Source organism: Crotalus tigris, unplaced genomic scaffold (assembly GCF_016545835.1).
Source record: "Crotalus tigris isolate CLP2741 ecotype Arizona unplaced genomic scaffold, ASM1654583v1 scf7180000018783.1386937, whole genome shotgun sequence".
Lineage (NCBI taxonomy): Eukaryota > Metazoa > Chordata > Lepidosauria > Squamata > Viperidae > Crotalus > Crotalus tigris.
The window spans coordinates 686,251-702,839 of record NW_024097198.1 but is presented as its reverse complement, the minus strand read 5'-3'; the positions used below and the strand labels follow the sequence as shown (position 1 = coordinate 702,839).

The following is a 16,589-nucleotide window of genomic DNA, read 5'->3' as shown; positions in this document are numbered from 1 at the left end:
ATCCAAAATTTATTTCACTTGTGGAGAGGTGAAGTTGTTGTTGGTGGTGGGCAGGGGCGGGAACACTTTGTGACTGACTTTTATTTACAGTATAATATTCCTTTAAAAATTTGAGAGGTCAGATAGATCAGGCTGCAGGTAAGAGACCCCTTGGTTTCAACATGGCAACATGGAGAATGGTCTTCAGGTCACCGCTCTGCTAAGACCTTGAAAAGAATCTTAAGTTCCACGTAACGTGGATGGTTTGTATCTGTGGATGTGTGGGTGTTTTTTTTTTAAATGAATCTCTTTGGTCCACCTTTTACTGTCTACACTTTTCAAAATGTTTACTCAAGGATTGCCATAAACTGCACGCTATTGAACCAAGGATGCAATCCAGGTTGATTTGAGCCAAACCTTATCTGCATCATATAATCATGATCATGGGAGAAGAGAAACAGAGAGAGAGAGAGAGCAATAAATACTAGGTCATTTATACCTTGCAACCTCCTGATAATGCTGGGAGAGAGTAAACGGGGTGGGGGTGGGTGGGGGTGGGGAGCTAGGTAATGATTTGTCATCCGGGGAGCTCAGAGTAGTAGTCAAACCTTCTGTGTTAGAAACCCTAGCTGTGATTGACAGCTGGGTTTGCGGGGGCCTTGCCCGCCTGTGTTGACAGGAATTATGAGGATTTGTCAAAGCCTAATGGACATGGAAATGCCAGATTATGCTGAGTCTCTCGACTCCTCGTACACCATGCTAGAGTTTGAAAACCTGAGGGTGCTGCCCACAAATTCAGCAGGTGAGGAGATCCTTCTTTCCTCTCTCCAACCAGCCTCTGTTATCTTAGTTGCCCTCTTGGTGGACAAAGGATACGGTGGGGTCGAAGGGTGGATAGTGGCAGCCTGTCCTGGTGAACTTTCCGAGGAACAGAAGTATCGGGCTGTGGGACCTGGCATTCGATGGCAGATCAAACTTCTGGAGAACTTTCCTGGAGCAGAATGTAGAGAAGGTTTCATTAATCGTTCTCGGCAGGATAGTTCGGGCTTTGTTGGACCTAATAAGGCCAAATACTAAGCCCCATGGATTAGGATTATGTCTGGATGATTGTCTTCCTAAAATTGGTGGGTAGATTTCAGAAATAAGGGAATGCCTTTCCTACAACGGGCCAGTGTGTTTGTCAAGAGCCTTTGGTAAACGAGATAGCACACAAAAGAGTTAAGCCATCTCATTTAGAGAATGAGCGCATATAGAAACAGAGCATGAAATAAACAAGTGTTCCTTTGGGGGAAATAGATAATTTAGCAGTCTTGTCTCCATGAAATTACTTTCTCTGCCTACCCACCATTGTCTTTTTCCTTTTGCTGGGAAAAAAAAGGCCATCTAGAATCCCTTGTTGCTTAGCAAACGTTGATGTGTTTTTTTCTTCACAACATCAAACTTCACAGAAAATTAGTGTAGCTTGGATTTGTGTCCGCTGTTCAAACATTCACCTCCATAGGTGCCAGATTATCACCGGATCATATTGTTTTTGTGCTCAGTAATCTACAAAGATTATGCTAGAATAAATATGTGACTCTTTAAGGCTGGTGTTAAGTCTCTGGGCTGTTTTACAAAATGTTGTGATTGATGTTTGCATGTTTTGGAGACTGTAAGAAACATGGCGTTAACGTGATTTTTCCTTTGGGATATTTTTTTGTTTATCCACATATATCTTGCTGTTCAGTTCTCCTAAAGTATACTGTTTATTAATTCAGTGCAAAGTTGTACTTCTTTTACTAAGGGAGTATGTCCCTGCTGTTCTGAATCAGAGAATTGTAGGGATGGAAGGGACCTTGGAGGTCTTCTAGTCCAACCTCCCCGCCCCCCGCCCAAGGCAGGAGACCTTATACCATCCTGGTTGTCAAACTTCTCTTGAAGACCTCCAGCGATGGGTCTGAATCTTGCTAAAAAGCCAATGAGAGCAGCAACTATAGAAGTTCCTGGTTGGATGAAAATCTAGAGATTTAAAAAGTGAGAAATACTGGTTTTATGAGAATGGATTGTAAAGCTATAAGATTTTACAATTGGTTCTTCAGTTCTATAAGCCACAGAAAATCACTTGATAATTTCACAGTGGATTGGAAAGCTTTTATTTCATTTTTTTAAAGAACAAAAATATGGACTACGGGAACAGAGGAAAGTATTTCTTTAGTATGTTGTTGTTGGTTGCGAAGTTGTGTCTGACCCATCGCGACTCCATGGACAACGTTCCTCCAGGCCTTCCTGTCCTCTACCATCTTCTGGAGTCCATTTAAGCTCATGCCTCCTGCTTCAATGACTCCATCCAGCCACCTCCTTCTCTGTCATCCCCTTCTTCTCTTGCCCTCCATCTTTCCCAGCATCTGGCCCTTCTCCAGTGAGTCCTTCCTTCTCATTAGGTGGCCAAAGGACTTGAGTTTCAACTTCAGGATCTGGCCTTCTAAAGAGCAGTCAGGGTTGATCTCCTCTAGGACTGACCAGTTTGTTCACCTTGCAGTCCAGGGGACTCACAGGAGTCTTCTCCAGCACCAGAGTTCAACGGCCTCCATTCTTTGGCGCTCAGCCTTTCTTATGGTCTTCTTTAGTATACAATTGCCAATTCTGACTTCCAAGCAACATTCTGGAGTTTTAGGAGACCGAAGGTGTTTTTTCCAACAGGACTTTGTGAAGTCAGGCGTTAAGTTGAAAACCCAGGCCTAAAGAATACAGGAAGTCCTCGAGCCCCAAATTTCTGTTGTTAAGTGAAACATTTGTTAAGTGATCTTTGTCCCATTTTACTACTTTTCCTGCCACTGTTGTTAAGTTAGTAACACAGTTGTTAAGTGAATCTGGCTTCCCCATTGGCTTTGCTTGTCAGAAGGTCCCAAAACGGGGATCAATCACATGATACTGCAACTGTCAAAAATATGAGTCAGTTGCCAGGCATCTGAGTTTTGATCACATGGCCTTGGGAATGCTGCAACGGTTGTAAGTGCGAAAACGGTAATAAGTCACTGGTTTCAGTGCTGTTGTAACTTCAAGCGGTCACTAAACAAGCCTGTAAGCCCAGGATTTCTTGCAATAACAGACTTCAGAGGCAAGTTCTTTTACATCCAGGCCATGCTTACACACACTTTTTTTTTACAGTAAATCCATTTTTCGCCATTATGCGTAGACATCCTGATGTTGTGATTTTTATGCAAATCCATTTTCATGGACTGGTTTTAGATATCAATCATCTTTGTGCCTATCAAATGGGAAACATAGATGGAATATGAATTGACAATCCATCTCCTACCAGGTGGGGCTGAATTTAAATTTCTGCACTAAGCCTAAAGGCTCTTCTCAATTCAATTCAGTTCATTCCATTTTGTTTAATTGATTGATTGATTGAATTTATATAGCTGCCCATCTCACTCAGATGCGCCCCTGTGAACTCATTTTGTTCCCTTTCTGCAACAAAATGCGTCTGAATTCGCTCAGTTTCCAAAAGACTAGAATCTCGCTGTACGGTAAAAGTTCACATTGTAGACGCCACATGCTAGATTTTCCTAAAGGTGAAGGCTGTTTCAAACAGGCACTGCTGTATTTGCTTATAAGCTAATAAGTAAACCGGCTTGCTCAGGAACTAGCTGTTTTGAAATTAACGTGTTTACCTTGGGTAAGCACCCTCTTGAAACATTGGTCAAAACAGCTTTAGAGGAACTGAGCCAAAAGGTTCAGTTCTACAATCCCGTTAATGTAATCGAAGAGGTCTATCCAAGAACTTTACATGATGCACTAAGGAAAAAGTTCTTGCAAAATTTAGGGAAAAGAATCAAAGGGAGTCCAGTGAAGGAAAAGCATTTCCAAGCAATTAGAGAAGGGATCCTGGGCAATTGAGTATAAAGAAAAAAACGTATTTTCCGGTGTATAAGACGACTTTCTAAATCATGCAAATCTTGTCCAAAGTCGGGAGTCATTTTATACGCCCAGTCGTCTTATACGCCGGAAAATAACATATTTTCCGGTGTATAAGACAACTTTCTAACATGCAAATCTTCTCCAAAGTCGCGGGTTGTCTTATACGCCCAGTAGTCTTATATACCGGAAAATATGGTAAATGTCTTTTGCCAGCATTTTTATTCTTTGTAAGGTTTGACGGTAGGAATGGACAGAATAATAGAGTCGGAAGGGACCTTGAAGGTCTTCTAGTCCATACCCCTTCTTAAAAAGAAACCCTAGACCATTCCAGACAAATGGCTGTCCAATTTCTTCTTAAAAACCTCCAGTGATGGAGCATCACAACTTCTGAAGGCAGGTTGTTCCACTGATTATGGAACTGTTCTCATTGTCAGGAAATTTCTCCTTAGTTCTAGGTTGGTTCTCTCCTTGATTAGTTTCCATCCATTGCTTCTTCTCCTGCCTTCAGGTGCTTTGGAGAACAGGCTGACACCCACCCCCCTCTTCTTTGTAGCAGCCCATCAAATATTGGAACATTGCTATCATGTCATCCTTAGTCCTTCTTTTCATTAGACTAGACCTACCCAATTCCTGCAACTGTTCTTCATACTTTTTAGCCTCCAGTCCCCTAATCATCTTTGTTGCTCTTCTCTGCACTCTTTAGAGTCTCAACGTCCTTTTAATATCGTGGCGACCAAAACTGGATGCAGTATTCCAAATGTAGTCTTACCAAGGCATTATAAAGTAAAGCATGAAGATCAACACTTCTTAAAGTTGATGAGTCTGAGAATCATTGCTCCAAAGAATCCCTTTTGTTAAAAAAAAGAGGGGGGGGGGATGACAATGATAGACATATCCACAATATATTCCTAATCATATTTATTTATCGTATGGCACTTTTACATCATACTTCAGTAAAAGGGAACACGGGGCTAAAATACAGAACACTAACCATAAAATCTGAAATCTGAACAGGAATATTACAAATGTGTATCTAAGTTGCATATATATATATATTCGACTTCGTCGAAACGTCGCCAAGACACTTCCAATTTTACACGGGAGAAAACCCGAACAACCAAAGACCTACATACAAATACCCTATATATATATATATATATATATATATATATATATATATATATATATATATATAATATATAGGTCTTTGGTTGTTCGGGTTTTCTCCGAACAACCAAAGACCTACATACAAATACCCTATATATATATATATATATATATATATATATATATATATATATATAGGTCTTTGGTTGTTCGGGTTTTCTCCCGTGTAAAATTGGAAGTGTCTTGGCGACGTTTCAACGAAGTCCCATTCGTCATCTTCAGGCTGGTGTTTTCAGCTTCGTGCTCCTATATATGTGTGTGTGTGTATAAATTTTTTTTGCAGCCAGGAAATCAGCAAAATCTCCATTATAGGCTCTGTTTTCAACAGTGTCACTCTATGTGTTGGATAGTTTGTTTTTCAGCCCCACAATCACAATTCTGCAGTGGTATTGTGCTCCAAATCATAATGACTCATATAGAGGTAGATAATAAAGTGAGATATCTCTGAACATTGTTCCTGATACATCACAAGGTAAAACCATGCCAGTTCTCTAAGTTGCTGGCTGAAAAAAAACAACCTGTTCATACCCATCCACAATTGTGATATTGTATATAGCTAGCATCCCTGGGGGGGGGGGGAGGTATTTTGTAAAAGGAAAAACCTATCATTCAGGTCTTACACAACATCTGTGTACTTTTGTGGACAAATGAAGCATTGGGAAAGATATTAGCTTTAGCGTTCTAGGATTATTCTCTCTTGTTGAAGTCAAAAACTTCCTACAAGATTACTTCAGGGATTGCCACCACCAAGATTTAGATCCACCCTAAAATTTTATCTGTGGTCTTTCTTAGGCCTCCCCTGATTCACAGAATCTCCTTTTGGAGGGTGAAATTCACATACCTGGACTTCTCCAAGAGACAGCTATTAGTTTTGCTTGCACTTAAGTCCCTTTTCACACAGAACAGAATAGAACAGAATAAAACAGAATAGAATTACAGAATAGAATAGAATAGAATAGAATAGAATAGAATAGAATAGAATAGAATAGAATGACAAGAGTTGGAAGGGACCTTGGAGATCTTCTAGTCCAACCCCCTGCTCAGGCAGAAAAGCCTATACCATTTCAGACAAATGGTTGTCCAATCTCTTCTTAAAAACGTCCAGTGTTGGAGCATGCACAGCTTCTGGAGGCAGGTTGTTCCACTGATTAATTGTTCTAACTTTCAGGAAATTTCTTGCTAAAGACAATTCTGTTTCAGTGGCTTTTCAATTTTCTACTGAAGCTTAACAGTGATTTTTCTGCTGCTTCCAATATTTTTTTTTTTTTTTTGTCTCTTCTCTATACTCTCTTCTAGTCTTCGACTTGCCACTGTTTGCTTAGGGACAGTTCAAAGTTACAAACAGCACTGAAAAAAAGCGCCTTATGACAGTTTTTCACGCTTATGACCATTGCAGCATTCACGGGGTCATGTGATAAAAACTCAAACGCTTGGCAACTGGCATGTACCTAGGACGGTTGCTGTGTCCCAGGGTCACGTGATCATCTTTTGCGATGTTCTGACAAGCGTCAGAAGCGTTCTGACAAATGGGGAAGCCAGATTTACTTAACCACCGTGTTGCTGACATCTGCAGTGAATTCACTTAGCAGCTGTGACAAGAAAGGTCATACAATGGGGCAAAATTCACTTAACAAACATCTCTCTTAGCAACCAAAATTTGGGCCTCCGTTGTGGTCATAAGGCAAGGACTACCTGTGTTGTATTGGGCTGAAATCCTAGTTGTTATCTTTATTGGTTCCATATGGTTCTTAATAATGGCAACCGGCCATCTTGACATTTTTGATATGATGCCTGCCTGACAGCCTTTTTTTTTTTCCATAGAGGCCCTTGTCTCAGAGACCGGCAACAATGGCTTACTTGCAAATGGGGTCAACTCGTTGTGTGCCATATGTGGGGACCGGGCAACTGGGAAGCATTACGGTGCTTCCAGCTGCGATGGTTGCAAAGGGTTCTTCAGACGGAGCGTCCGGAAGAATCACATGTATTCGTGCAGGTATAAAAATGCTGTCCTTTTTCAAGGAATTCTGGGAAATTTCCATCTCCTTTCAAGTGTCTCTCAACCTTGGAAGCTTGAAGATGAGTGGCCCTCAACTTCTAGAATTCTGGGAGTTGAAGTCCACATATCTTCAAGTTCTCACTTGTGGGTTGTGTGTGACGGTGGAGTCCACATATCTTCAAGTATGTTAGCTGGGGAATTCTGGGAGTCGAAGTCCACACATCTTCAAGTCCACACTTGTGTGTTGTCTATGAAGTCCACACATCTTCAAGGATGCCTGACTGGGGAATTCTGGGAGTCAAAGTCCACACATCTTCAGGTCCACACGTGTGTTGTGCGTGAAGACGAAGTCCGCACGTCTTCAAGCCTACTGGCTATGGAATTCTGGGAGTTGAAGTCCATAGAACTTCACATGGCCAAGTTTGAGAAATGCTGCCTTAGACACAACCATTAGTAGCCCTGGGAAACATTTTAGTTTCTCCCAAGCATAAACTTTGTCCTTAGCTATTTCTTGGAAGAGGTAATGATTTACAAGAGCAATAAATGAAGGAAAGCAGAATCACCCTAATATAATTTTTAGGAGACTTCCAAGGAAAGACATAGGAAAATGTGCTATGTGCTTTGCTAAAGCAGCCCTAAAAAATTACCACTCCAGGTTGGGAAACAAATTGTTCTCTTTCCTCAGAATTAACCTCTTTTCCGTTCCAGGTTCAGCAGACAATGTGTGATAGACAAGGACAAGAGAAACCAGTGTCGGTATTGTCGTCTGAAAAAATGTTTCCGAGCAGGAATGAAAAAGGAAGGTAATTTCTTCCAACTGTTTCAGAGTGTGATATGGTCCGTCTTGTGTTGCTGGCTGTGTAATCTCTATCCTCTGGATGAGACAATGACTCAGAGTAAGTTCCACGTAAGCAAATCTCCGTTAGTAACTTTTATGAGTCACAGATCAGCAAGGAAGGAAAGTCTTTTTCCAAACGTTTCGAGATCCAGATTAACCCAGATTAATCCTGCTCCTCTGAGTTATAATCGGAGGGGCAGGAAAATCTCTGATACTCTAATGAAAATTTCTGCAGAGACCCCCATCTCCCCCAGTTCTCCTGCCTGAAACTTCTCCCTTCATCTGAATGCATTGATCTACCAAGTCCAGCATCTGAGCAGCTTTACAAGAGGAGACTATGCTAGCAAAACAATGAAACTCGGAGACAAACATGAATTTTCTGGATGTAGGTCCATAGCACAGGATAAATTGTATCTCCTTATGCATAAAATGGGGGGGGGGGAAATGAACCTATGATTTATAGTTTTGATGAGTAGACAGGATATATTTCAGAAAGAAGGGAGTTATGTTGTCCCCACAGAGTAAGAAGTAAATTTGAAATTAGTGTCCTCTAAAGATTGGAAGCTGTAGGACACCCTGGATTCATTTCCGTTCTTGTGCTGATTAAGATTAGATTAGATTAGATAACCTTTATTGTTAAAGATGATTAGGGGACTGGAGGCTAAAACACTGCTGGAATTGGGTATGTCTAGTTTAAGGAAGAGAAGGATGAGTGGGGATAGGATAGCGGTGTTCCAATATCTCAGGAGCTGCCCCAAAGAAGAGGCAGTCAAGCTATTCTCCAACACACCAGAAGGCAGGAGAAGAGGAGCAGATGGAAACTAATCAAGGAGAGAAGCAGCCTAGAACTAAGGAGAAATTTCCTGGCAGAACAATTAACCAGTGGAACAACCTGCCTCCAGAAGCGGTGAATGCTCCAACCCTGGATGTTTTTAAGAAGGGACTGGACAACCATTTGTCTGAAATGGTATAGAGTTTCCTGTCTGAGCAGGGGGTTGGACTAAATGATCTCCAAGGTCCCTTCCAACTTTATTATTATTATTTTCCTGTCGGCACAACGGCACATATTAAAAATGAAATTTAATTGCTTGCTCTCAAGTGTACACATACATAACAAACTTAAAACATACTATATACAACATATGTATAGACCTACACCCTTACATATAAGTAATGTATAAATATTAAATAAATATTAAATATTAAAACCCTTATTTTGACCTCTTGGGCCACCCACATTTTCTTGGGAATAATAGCCCTGGGATCCTGTGTTTAATCTAGTGGGCAAATGATGAGATAAAGATCATGGCAAGCCACCTAATACAGGCAGTCCTCAAATTATAACCCCAACTGAGCTCAGAATTTAGGTCGCTAAGTGAGAATTTTGTTAAGTGAGTTTTGCCAACGTTTTACGACTTTTCTTGCCCCGTTTGTTAAGGGAGCCACTGCAGTTGTTAAATTAGTCACCTGGTTGTTAAGTGAATCTGACTTCCCCATTGACTTTGCTTGTCAGAAGGTTGCAAAAGGGGGGTCACGTGACCCCAGGACGCTGTGACCGTCATATATATGAGTCAGTTTGCCAAGCATCTGAATTTTGATCACGTGACCCTGGGGATGCTGCAACGGTCATAAGTGTGGAAAAAACAGTCGCAAATCTTTTTTTTTCAGTGCTGTTGCAACTTCAAACGGTCACTAAATGAATTGTGGTAAGTCAAGGACTACTTGCGTAAGGAAGGGGCTACTTAAGTATGAAGTCTTCCCAGGGAAACATCTTTGGTAGGATTCGCTTCTGGACCCAGAAGAGTGAAACCTCAGCTAGACGTTCATGAACGATGGCACAACTTGATTGATTGATTGATTGATTGATTGATCCATCGACTGAAGGGTCGTTCCCTGGGCAGGTGGCCAATTCTTCAATATCTCTTTGTTTCTTTCCCCCCCAAAAGCTGTACAGAATGAACGGGACAGGATCAGCATCCGGCGAAGCAGTTATGAAGACAACGGGGCACTGTCCATCACCATCCTCACCCAGGCAGAAGGAATGGCACAGCAGGTAGGAGGAGGAGGAGGAGGGGAATAAATAAATAAATAAATAATGCACTTTCCCCAGATCTTCTTGCAGTTCCTTTACTGTGCATTTATTTTAGTACCCCGTTTATTTCTAATAGACAGCTTTGCACTCAACTCCGCAGGAGGATTTCTACCCAGACAGAATTTGCTTTGATCTATCTCAGCTCTAAAAGTTGAATGGTCTGTTTGCAGTGGGGAGGGAGGGAGGTTGCATTTTTATTTTTAACTCAGAATGTTAATGAAATACTTGTGATATACTGCCACCTGCTGGAGCTAGGGAGCCTACTGAATGTGAGCATACTATGCCCAGATAAACTGAACGGAATCGAGTGATATAATACATACATACATACATACATACATACATACATGCATACATACATACATACATACATACATACATATATTTGTTTTCTGAGGTTTTCGCGAGTGTTTGTATGTAGGTCTTTGGTTATTCGGGTTTTCTCCCACGTAAAATTGGAAGTGTCTTGGCGACGTTTCGACGAAATCTCATTCGTCATCTTCAGGCTGGTGCTTTCGGCTTCGTGCTTCTAGGAGCACGAAGCCGAAAGCACCAGCCTGAAGATGAAGAATGAGACTTCGTCGAAACGTCGCCAAGACACTTCCAATTTTACGTGGAGAAAACCCGAATAACCAAAGACCTATATATATATATATATCTCCCTAATAACTATAAAAATACGAATCCCAGGCATAAACTGAGTCAGTAAGATTTATAAGAAAACTCCCCACCCCTGACACTCACTCTGATGACGCTGGCAGCGGACCAGCGAAAGCTAAGGTTGTTTTTAGTATTGTAAATAGTTGTTTTTATTGTTCTATTTTTTTTACCAATAAACAGTTGGTTTATATCCTTCCCAGCAAGGCGTGAGTTCCAGCACCTTTTTTTTTTTTTTTTACAAAAAAAAGCACTATATATATATGGAGTAGGGAAGGGAAAAATGTATTGCTTTGATGTTTCCAGTGTTGTTGTTGTGCATGTCTGAAACTGTGTCTGAAATTACCCTATTTCCATTTAATCTAAGGCTTGTGTAAAAAATGCATTGAAATGGGCATGCATGCTGAAGAATATTTCTCCAAACAGGCATTTCTGTTGTTTTGAGTAGTGCACATTTTACAATCTAATTTCTTCAGTATAATGCATACTTGCTCTCCCTCCCTCCCTTTTCTTTTTTCTTTTCTTTTTTTTTCTTTTTTCTCCTCTTTCCTTCTTTCTTTCTTGCTTTCTTTTTCTTTCTTTCTTTCTTTCTTTCTTTCTTTCTCCTTTCTTTCCTGTTTTTCTCTCTCATCTTTATACAGACTTTTTCTCAAGTCTTATTTTGTTAAAAACAACAGCGAAACCCTGGTTATTTGCAGTGCAAAATGTGGATTTGGAAGGATAACGTTAGCTCTTTGTTTATTTGTTCATCAGTACAAAATTAGATCGTTGCATAAAGTTAAAAAGTAAATGAATTTATCTCCTTTCTCTATTCTAGAAAAGGAGGGGAAGGAAGAACCAAAGGGTGAGGGGAAAGGGAGAGCTTTAGTGCCCCGAGCAGGGTGTGTGTGGTTACCTGGCCTCTTGTCTTGCAGTACTCAGCTCTCCGTCCTGTGCACAATGCAGAGATCGCCATGAAGAAAATCGCCACGATCAACGACGTGTGTGAATCGATGAAGCAGCAGCTTTTAGCCCTGGTGGAGTGGGCAAAATGCATCCCCGTGTTCGGTGAGCTTCCCCTGGACGATCAGGTGAGCAAGGGACCTTCTTTTGCCCAGTTTTACACTCCTAAATGGTTCCTCTTGCACAAGGGTGGTTGGTGACTTCCCTAACTCAAACTCTGAACAGTTGGTTTCTTTACAAACAGTTTTGAAGATGTGGGTTCCTCAAGTAGGCAATAACACTTTCTGTCTCTTCCAATTTTCAGGTTGCCTTGCTAAGAGCCCACGCAGGGGAACATCTCTTGCTGGGAGTTGCAAAGCGCTCAATTCCATACACAAATTTTCTCTTACTAGGTAAGAAGAATTTTTCTCTGCTTAGGTTAAAAAAAAAAAAAAAGCTTTCATCATCCAGCTCCCACGGAGCTGCTCAGTCCCTTGACTGTTGCAAGGGGTCCATTGGGGGTTCGGATAATGAATCAGGGGTGCTGTCGGTGGGCTCGGCCAACTGCAGAAGGCCAACGGAGCAAGTCTTCCTCACCAGCTCCAGGGTATTCTTCATTACCAGTTTGAAGCAAGCTTGATGAGGTCTTGTATGGAAAAGGCCCTCTCTCTGCCCGATCAGAAGCAAGCTCACTTGGTCATCTGGAAGTTCTTGCACCGTGATTTGGAGCCGTGTTTCTCAACCTCAGCAACTTTAAGATGGGTGGACTTCAACTCCCAAGATACTGCTAGGCTGGGAGTTGAAGCCCACACCTCTTAAAGTTGAAATCCAGGGGATGAAGTCCACATATCTTAAAACTCTTAAGGTTGGGAAACACTGATTTACAGTGTAACTCTTATTTTTCTTCACATCGTCATGCATCTTTTCATAAAACTGTGACTCGTGTCACTATTTCGGTCACCTCCACCTATGTCTTCTTTGGACCACCCCCGTTGAAATATACTGCAAGAACATTGCAAATGATCAACTGATCCTTCTCAGATCTTTAATAGCAATAGCCCTCAGATTTATATACCGCTTCACAGTGCTTTACAGCCCTCTCTAAGCGGTTTACAGAGTCAGCATATTTGCCTCCAATAATCCAGGTTCTTGTTTTACTGACCTGAGATCGGTGGAAGGCTGAGTCAACCTTGAGTCTGATGAGATTCAAACTGCCAAACTGCTGGCAGCTGGCAGTCAGCAGAAGTAGCCTGCATTACTGGATTCTAACCCTTGAACCACCACGGCTCATCTCTAAGGGCATTAGGCTGTGCTTATGGACCATCCTTAGCCATGGATTGACTATGACTCAAGGAACCTTAATCCAAGTGGCTTACTTCACATAACAGATGCTCGGTGCTATGCTCTGAGCAATCCACATGATAACCTTGTGTTATGTGTGAACCATAGAGAGGGAAAGAGGGAGGATTAAACTGCCACAATGATTGATGAAGTGCTTCTCTTTCTTAACACTTAGAAAAATCGGTGTAGGTATGTATGTCCCTTTCTTAGCTGGAGCCATCACGATCATCGGCCTCACAGCATTCCTTCCTCTTCCTCTTCTATAGGCAATGACTTCATCATCCCCATGCAATGTCCAGAGCTTGAAATTGCCCGAGTGGCCATCAGGATCCTGGACGAGCTGGTGAAGCCCTTGCGGGAAATTCAGATCGACGAGAATGAATATGCCTGCCTTAAAGCCATAGTCTTTTTTGATCCAGGTATTTTTTTTTCTTCCTTCACATCATCCCGAGTTTGATCAAACTCCCTTTGGTTACCAATGGATGATAGGGATTGACGGGATTATGTCTATGGAGGTTCTCAGTCATCCAGGTCATGGTTGTCCCAAAGGGGCTTTTTCAAGTGACCCCTGGATTTTCTTCGCTTTTCCCTGCAGATGTTTTGGAAGCTCCTTCAGTTCCTCAAAAGAGCAAGTTTTTAATACCGTTTGATGCGCTGGTATTCTGTCGTTGGAATGGCAGGAGGAACCACTGTAGGTCCCGCAAATGAAGCCTGGTCCAGGGGACTATGGCTATGCAGGAGACCATCTTGCCTAACATCTGGGATAGTGTTACCAGGGGAACTGTGTGTTGTTTGTATACCTGGCGAGCCAGTTCCCTGATGCTGACCACTCGCTCCTGGGAGAGGTAGACCATGCAGTTGGATGTGTCTATGATGGCTCCCAGATGCAGTAGCCTGGGTGAGGGAGCTGTCTGGCTCTTCTGGAGGTTTACTGAGAACCCATGCTGCTGAAGGACGCGGATAATGGTCCTTACGTCCACCTGAGCCACCTGGAGGGATGTTGCTTGAATCAAGATGTCGTCCAGATAACATTGGACGCGTATTGGGACTTGACAGCCTATTCTGTTTTACTTAGATACAGCTTGGGAGTCGCAGCCTTGTCACTTCTACCTGAAGTATAAACACTCCTCCTCCCTACTCTCTCTCTTTTTTGGGTTGCTAATGTAATCAGTTTTTGTAACGGTGTCAGCAAATAAATGGATGCTTACTACTCTAAAAAAGAAAACCCGAAGAAGCTTCTTCGATGAGAAGCGAGATGGCGTCAAGGAAAAACAAAGAAAAGTCCAGTTGCCTCTTGAAAAAGTACCTTTGGGACAATTGATCGGGCAAGCTTCCTGTGGGTATCTTGGCTTCGTTGTCTTAAAACGTCCCTCTGTCCTGAACCAAAGTTAATTTTCTATTGTTTTTGCTTCTCCTGGTGATTTTCCTTCTTGGTCACGCTCCCACCGTAATCGTGGCTGAGAACATTTGCTCGCGTTCATCTCCATCTTGCTTGTTTCTCCCCTTTCTCCTTGTCCCAGACTGCAAAGGGCTGAGCGATCCAGGGAAAGTCAAGAATATGCGTTTCCAGGTCCAGGTGAACCTGGAGGATTACATCAATGACCGGCAATATGACTCCCGGGGAAGGTTCAGCGACATCCTCCTGCTGCTCCCTCCGCTACAGAGCATCACCTGGCAGATGATAGAGCAAGTTCAATTCATCAAACTCTTCGGCATGGCCAGGATTGACAGCTTGCTGCAAGAAATGCTTCTTGGAGGTACAGCGTGGGTGGAGATGTGAAGGGCCTGGAGTAGGAACCAGGGGACCCAAGTTCTGCTCCTCCTTCAGAAGCTTTCTGAGGAACCTATTAGGTTGCCCCTCTCGCACAGCCCAACCAATGCCACAAGGTGGTGGTTTTGGAGAAAACACAACTAGGGATGCTTCATTGACCATCTCGACCAGGTGCAAGAAAAGTGGGATAACAAAAGTAGCTTTGGGGTTGGGTCTATACACAATACCTTTAACCAGCAGCTCTGTTCACCTATCTCTGTTCGGCTTGGCTAGTTTTAACCCTATTAAAAATCCTCCAAGAGCATTCAGATGAGTCTTGGCATCGAAAAAAGAGCTGGAACCAAGTTGAATTGGTGATTACAGAAAAAAAAAAAAGATGTTATTATGGCTTCCTTACACACTAGGGCACTTTGTTAAATCCCAAAATAATTATACAGGAGCAAAAGAGTCCAAATTGCCCCCAGATCCATCAATTGTGTGGGTTTGGTGGGTTCATTCCAAATCTGTTTTTGTTTGCCGAAATGATGAACCTAGATAGCTGTATAACAGGGCTGTCTAAGCTTGGCAATTATTAAGACTTCTGAACTTCAACTTCTGGAATTCTTCAGCCGGCTATGCTAGCTGAGGAATTCTGGGAGTTGAAGTCCACAAGTCTTAAAGTAAATATGATTAGACTGAGATGCCTTTCTTCTTATGCAGGAACAAGCATGGATATGCCCCAATACCAGCCAGGTCCTTCCAGCCATAATATGGAGCCTCTTCCAGGTCACATCGTGCTGCCTAGTACAATCGGCTCAGTGATTCACACCATTTCAGTCTGTAGGTATCCAGTTTCTCAGTGTTTCAACTAGGAAATTGTGGTTGAACCTTGAACATTGACCCAAAGGATACAAATGCTTGGAAAATACAAGAGGACCAGAGTGGGTGGGTGATACAGATTGGATGAAAGGGTGGTGATCAAGGAGACTGGCAGGAAGATAGTAGATAAGGAGTAGATCCATTGAGGAATAGGATCTACTGAACATATCATGAAGGACTTTTTTGAAGGCCCAGGACAGACAAGGCAAATCATGGCTGTGTACGCTTACATGCACAAGAAGTAATTATCATGTTCATCTTTTCTTCTACAGCTTCACCAGAAACTTCGCTCCCTTCTCCTTCTACCAGCACAGGAAGTGAAGATTACAAACTGGGTCCTACCCCTGGATCCGAAATCCCAACTACCCTTTTGCCTCAGGTGATCATCCCCAAACAAGAGATCCTCTAGGAAATCCACTCTTATTTTTTTAGTTGTCCCTTTTTGAATTCAACAAGCTTTGTTCTCATAATGGCAGCCAACACTGCTAGGTTTCCCGCCCACTAAATCACTTTGCATCTCACTTGGGTCCTCCCCAAGAAAAGATCCCCCAACATTATCAGCATAGCAGGTGTAAACTATCATATAAAACATTGGCAGTTAAGTAGTTTATTTTCTGTTACACTCCCATCTATTGTGTTCTGGTGGAAACACCAGAACTGGTTTGGATGGAACACCAAATGGAGATTAGCTCCGTGCAGGTCTTAAAATCAGTTTGATGGTCATAGTCCAACAATAGTTCTAGTTGAGAGATACATACATATGATCGGCATACTCCTAGGACTTAATCTAAATTTTTGAGATTCCTCTTACCATTTGTAAAAATATGTATATCAATATTTGAACAAAATAAATTGTACTTACTTCAAGCAATATATTAATACTTCAGAATGGCCATTTATGGCTTGTGGGAAAGTTAGGTCTTCACAAGAGGCTCAAGTATGTGCTCAATCAATCAATCAATCAATCAATCTGAATAGAGCTGGAAGGGACCTTGGAGGTCTTCTAATCCAACCCCTGCTCAAGCAGGAGACCCTATACCATTTCAGATAGTTAATTGTCCAGTCT

At 42.1% G+C, this 16,589-nt stretch overlaps 1 protein-coding gene across 1 annotated transcript; it reads left to right on the top strand.

Annotated features, from left to right (window-relative positions):
* The first annotated feature begins 551 nt into the window (after positions 1-551).
* On the top strand, positions 552-16,396 carry LOC120313767 (hepatocyte nuclear factor 4-beta-like). Its single transcript, XM_039356025.1, has 10 exons — positions 552-781; positions 6,871-7,042; positions 7,754-7,848; positions 9,830-9,936; positions 11,547-11,702; positions 11,879-11,966; positions 13,161-13,313; positions 14,415-14,651; positions 15,365-15,484; positions 15,796-16,396. Exons 1-10 carry the CDS (start codon positions 664-666, stop codon positions 15,930-15,932), a joined length of 1,383 nt encoding a protein of 460 aa, XP_039211959.1. The 5' UTR covers positions 552-663; the 3' UTR covers positions 15,933-16,396.
* The last annotated feature ends 193 nt before the right edge of the window (positions 16,397-16,589 follow it).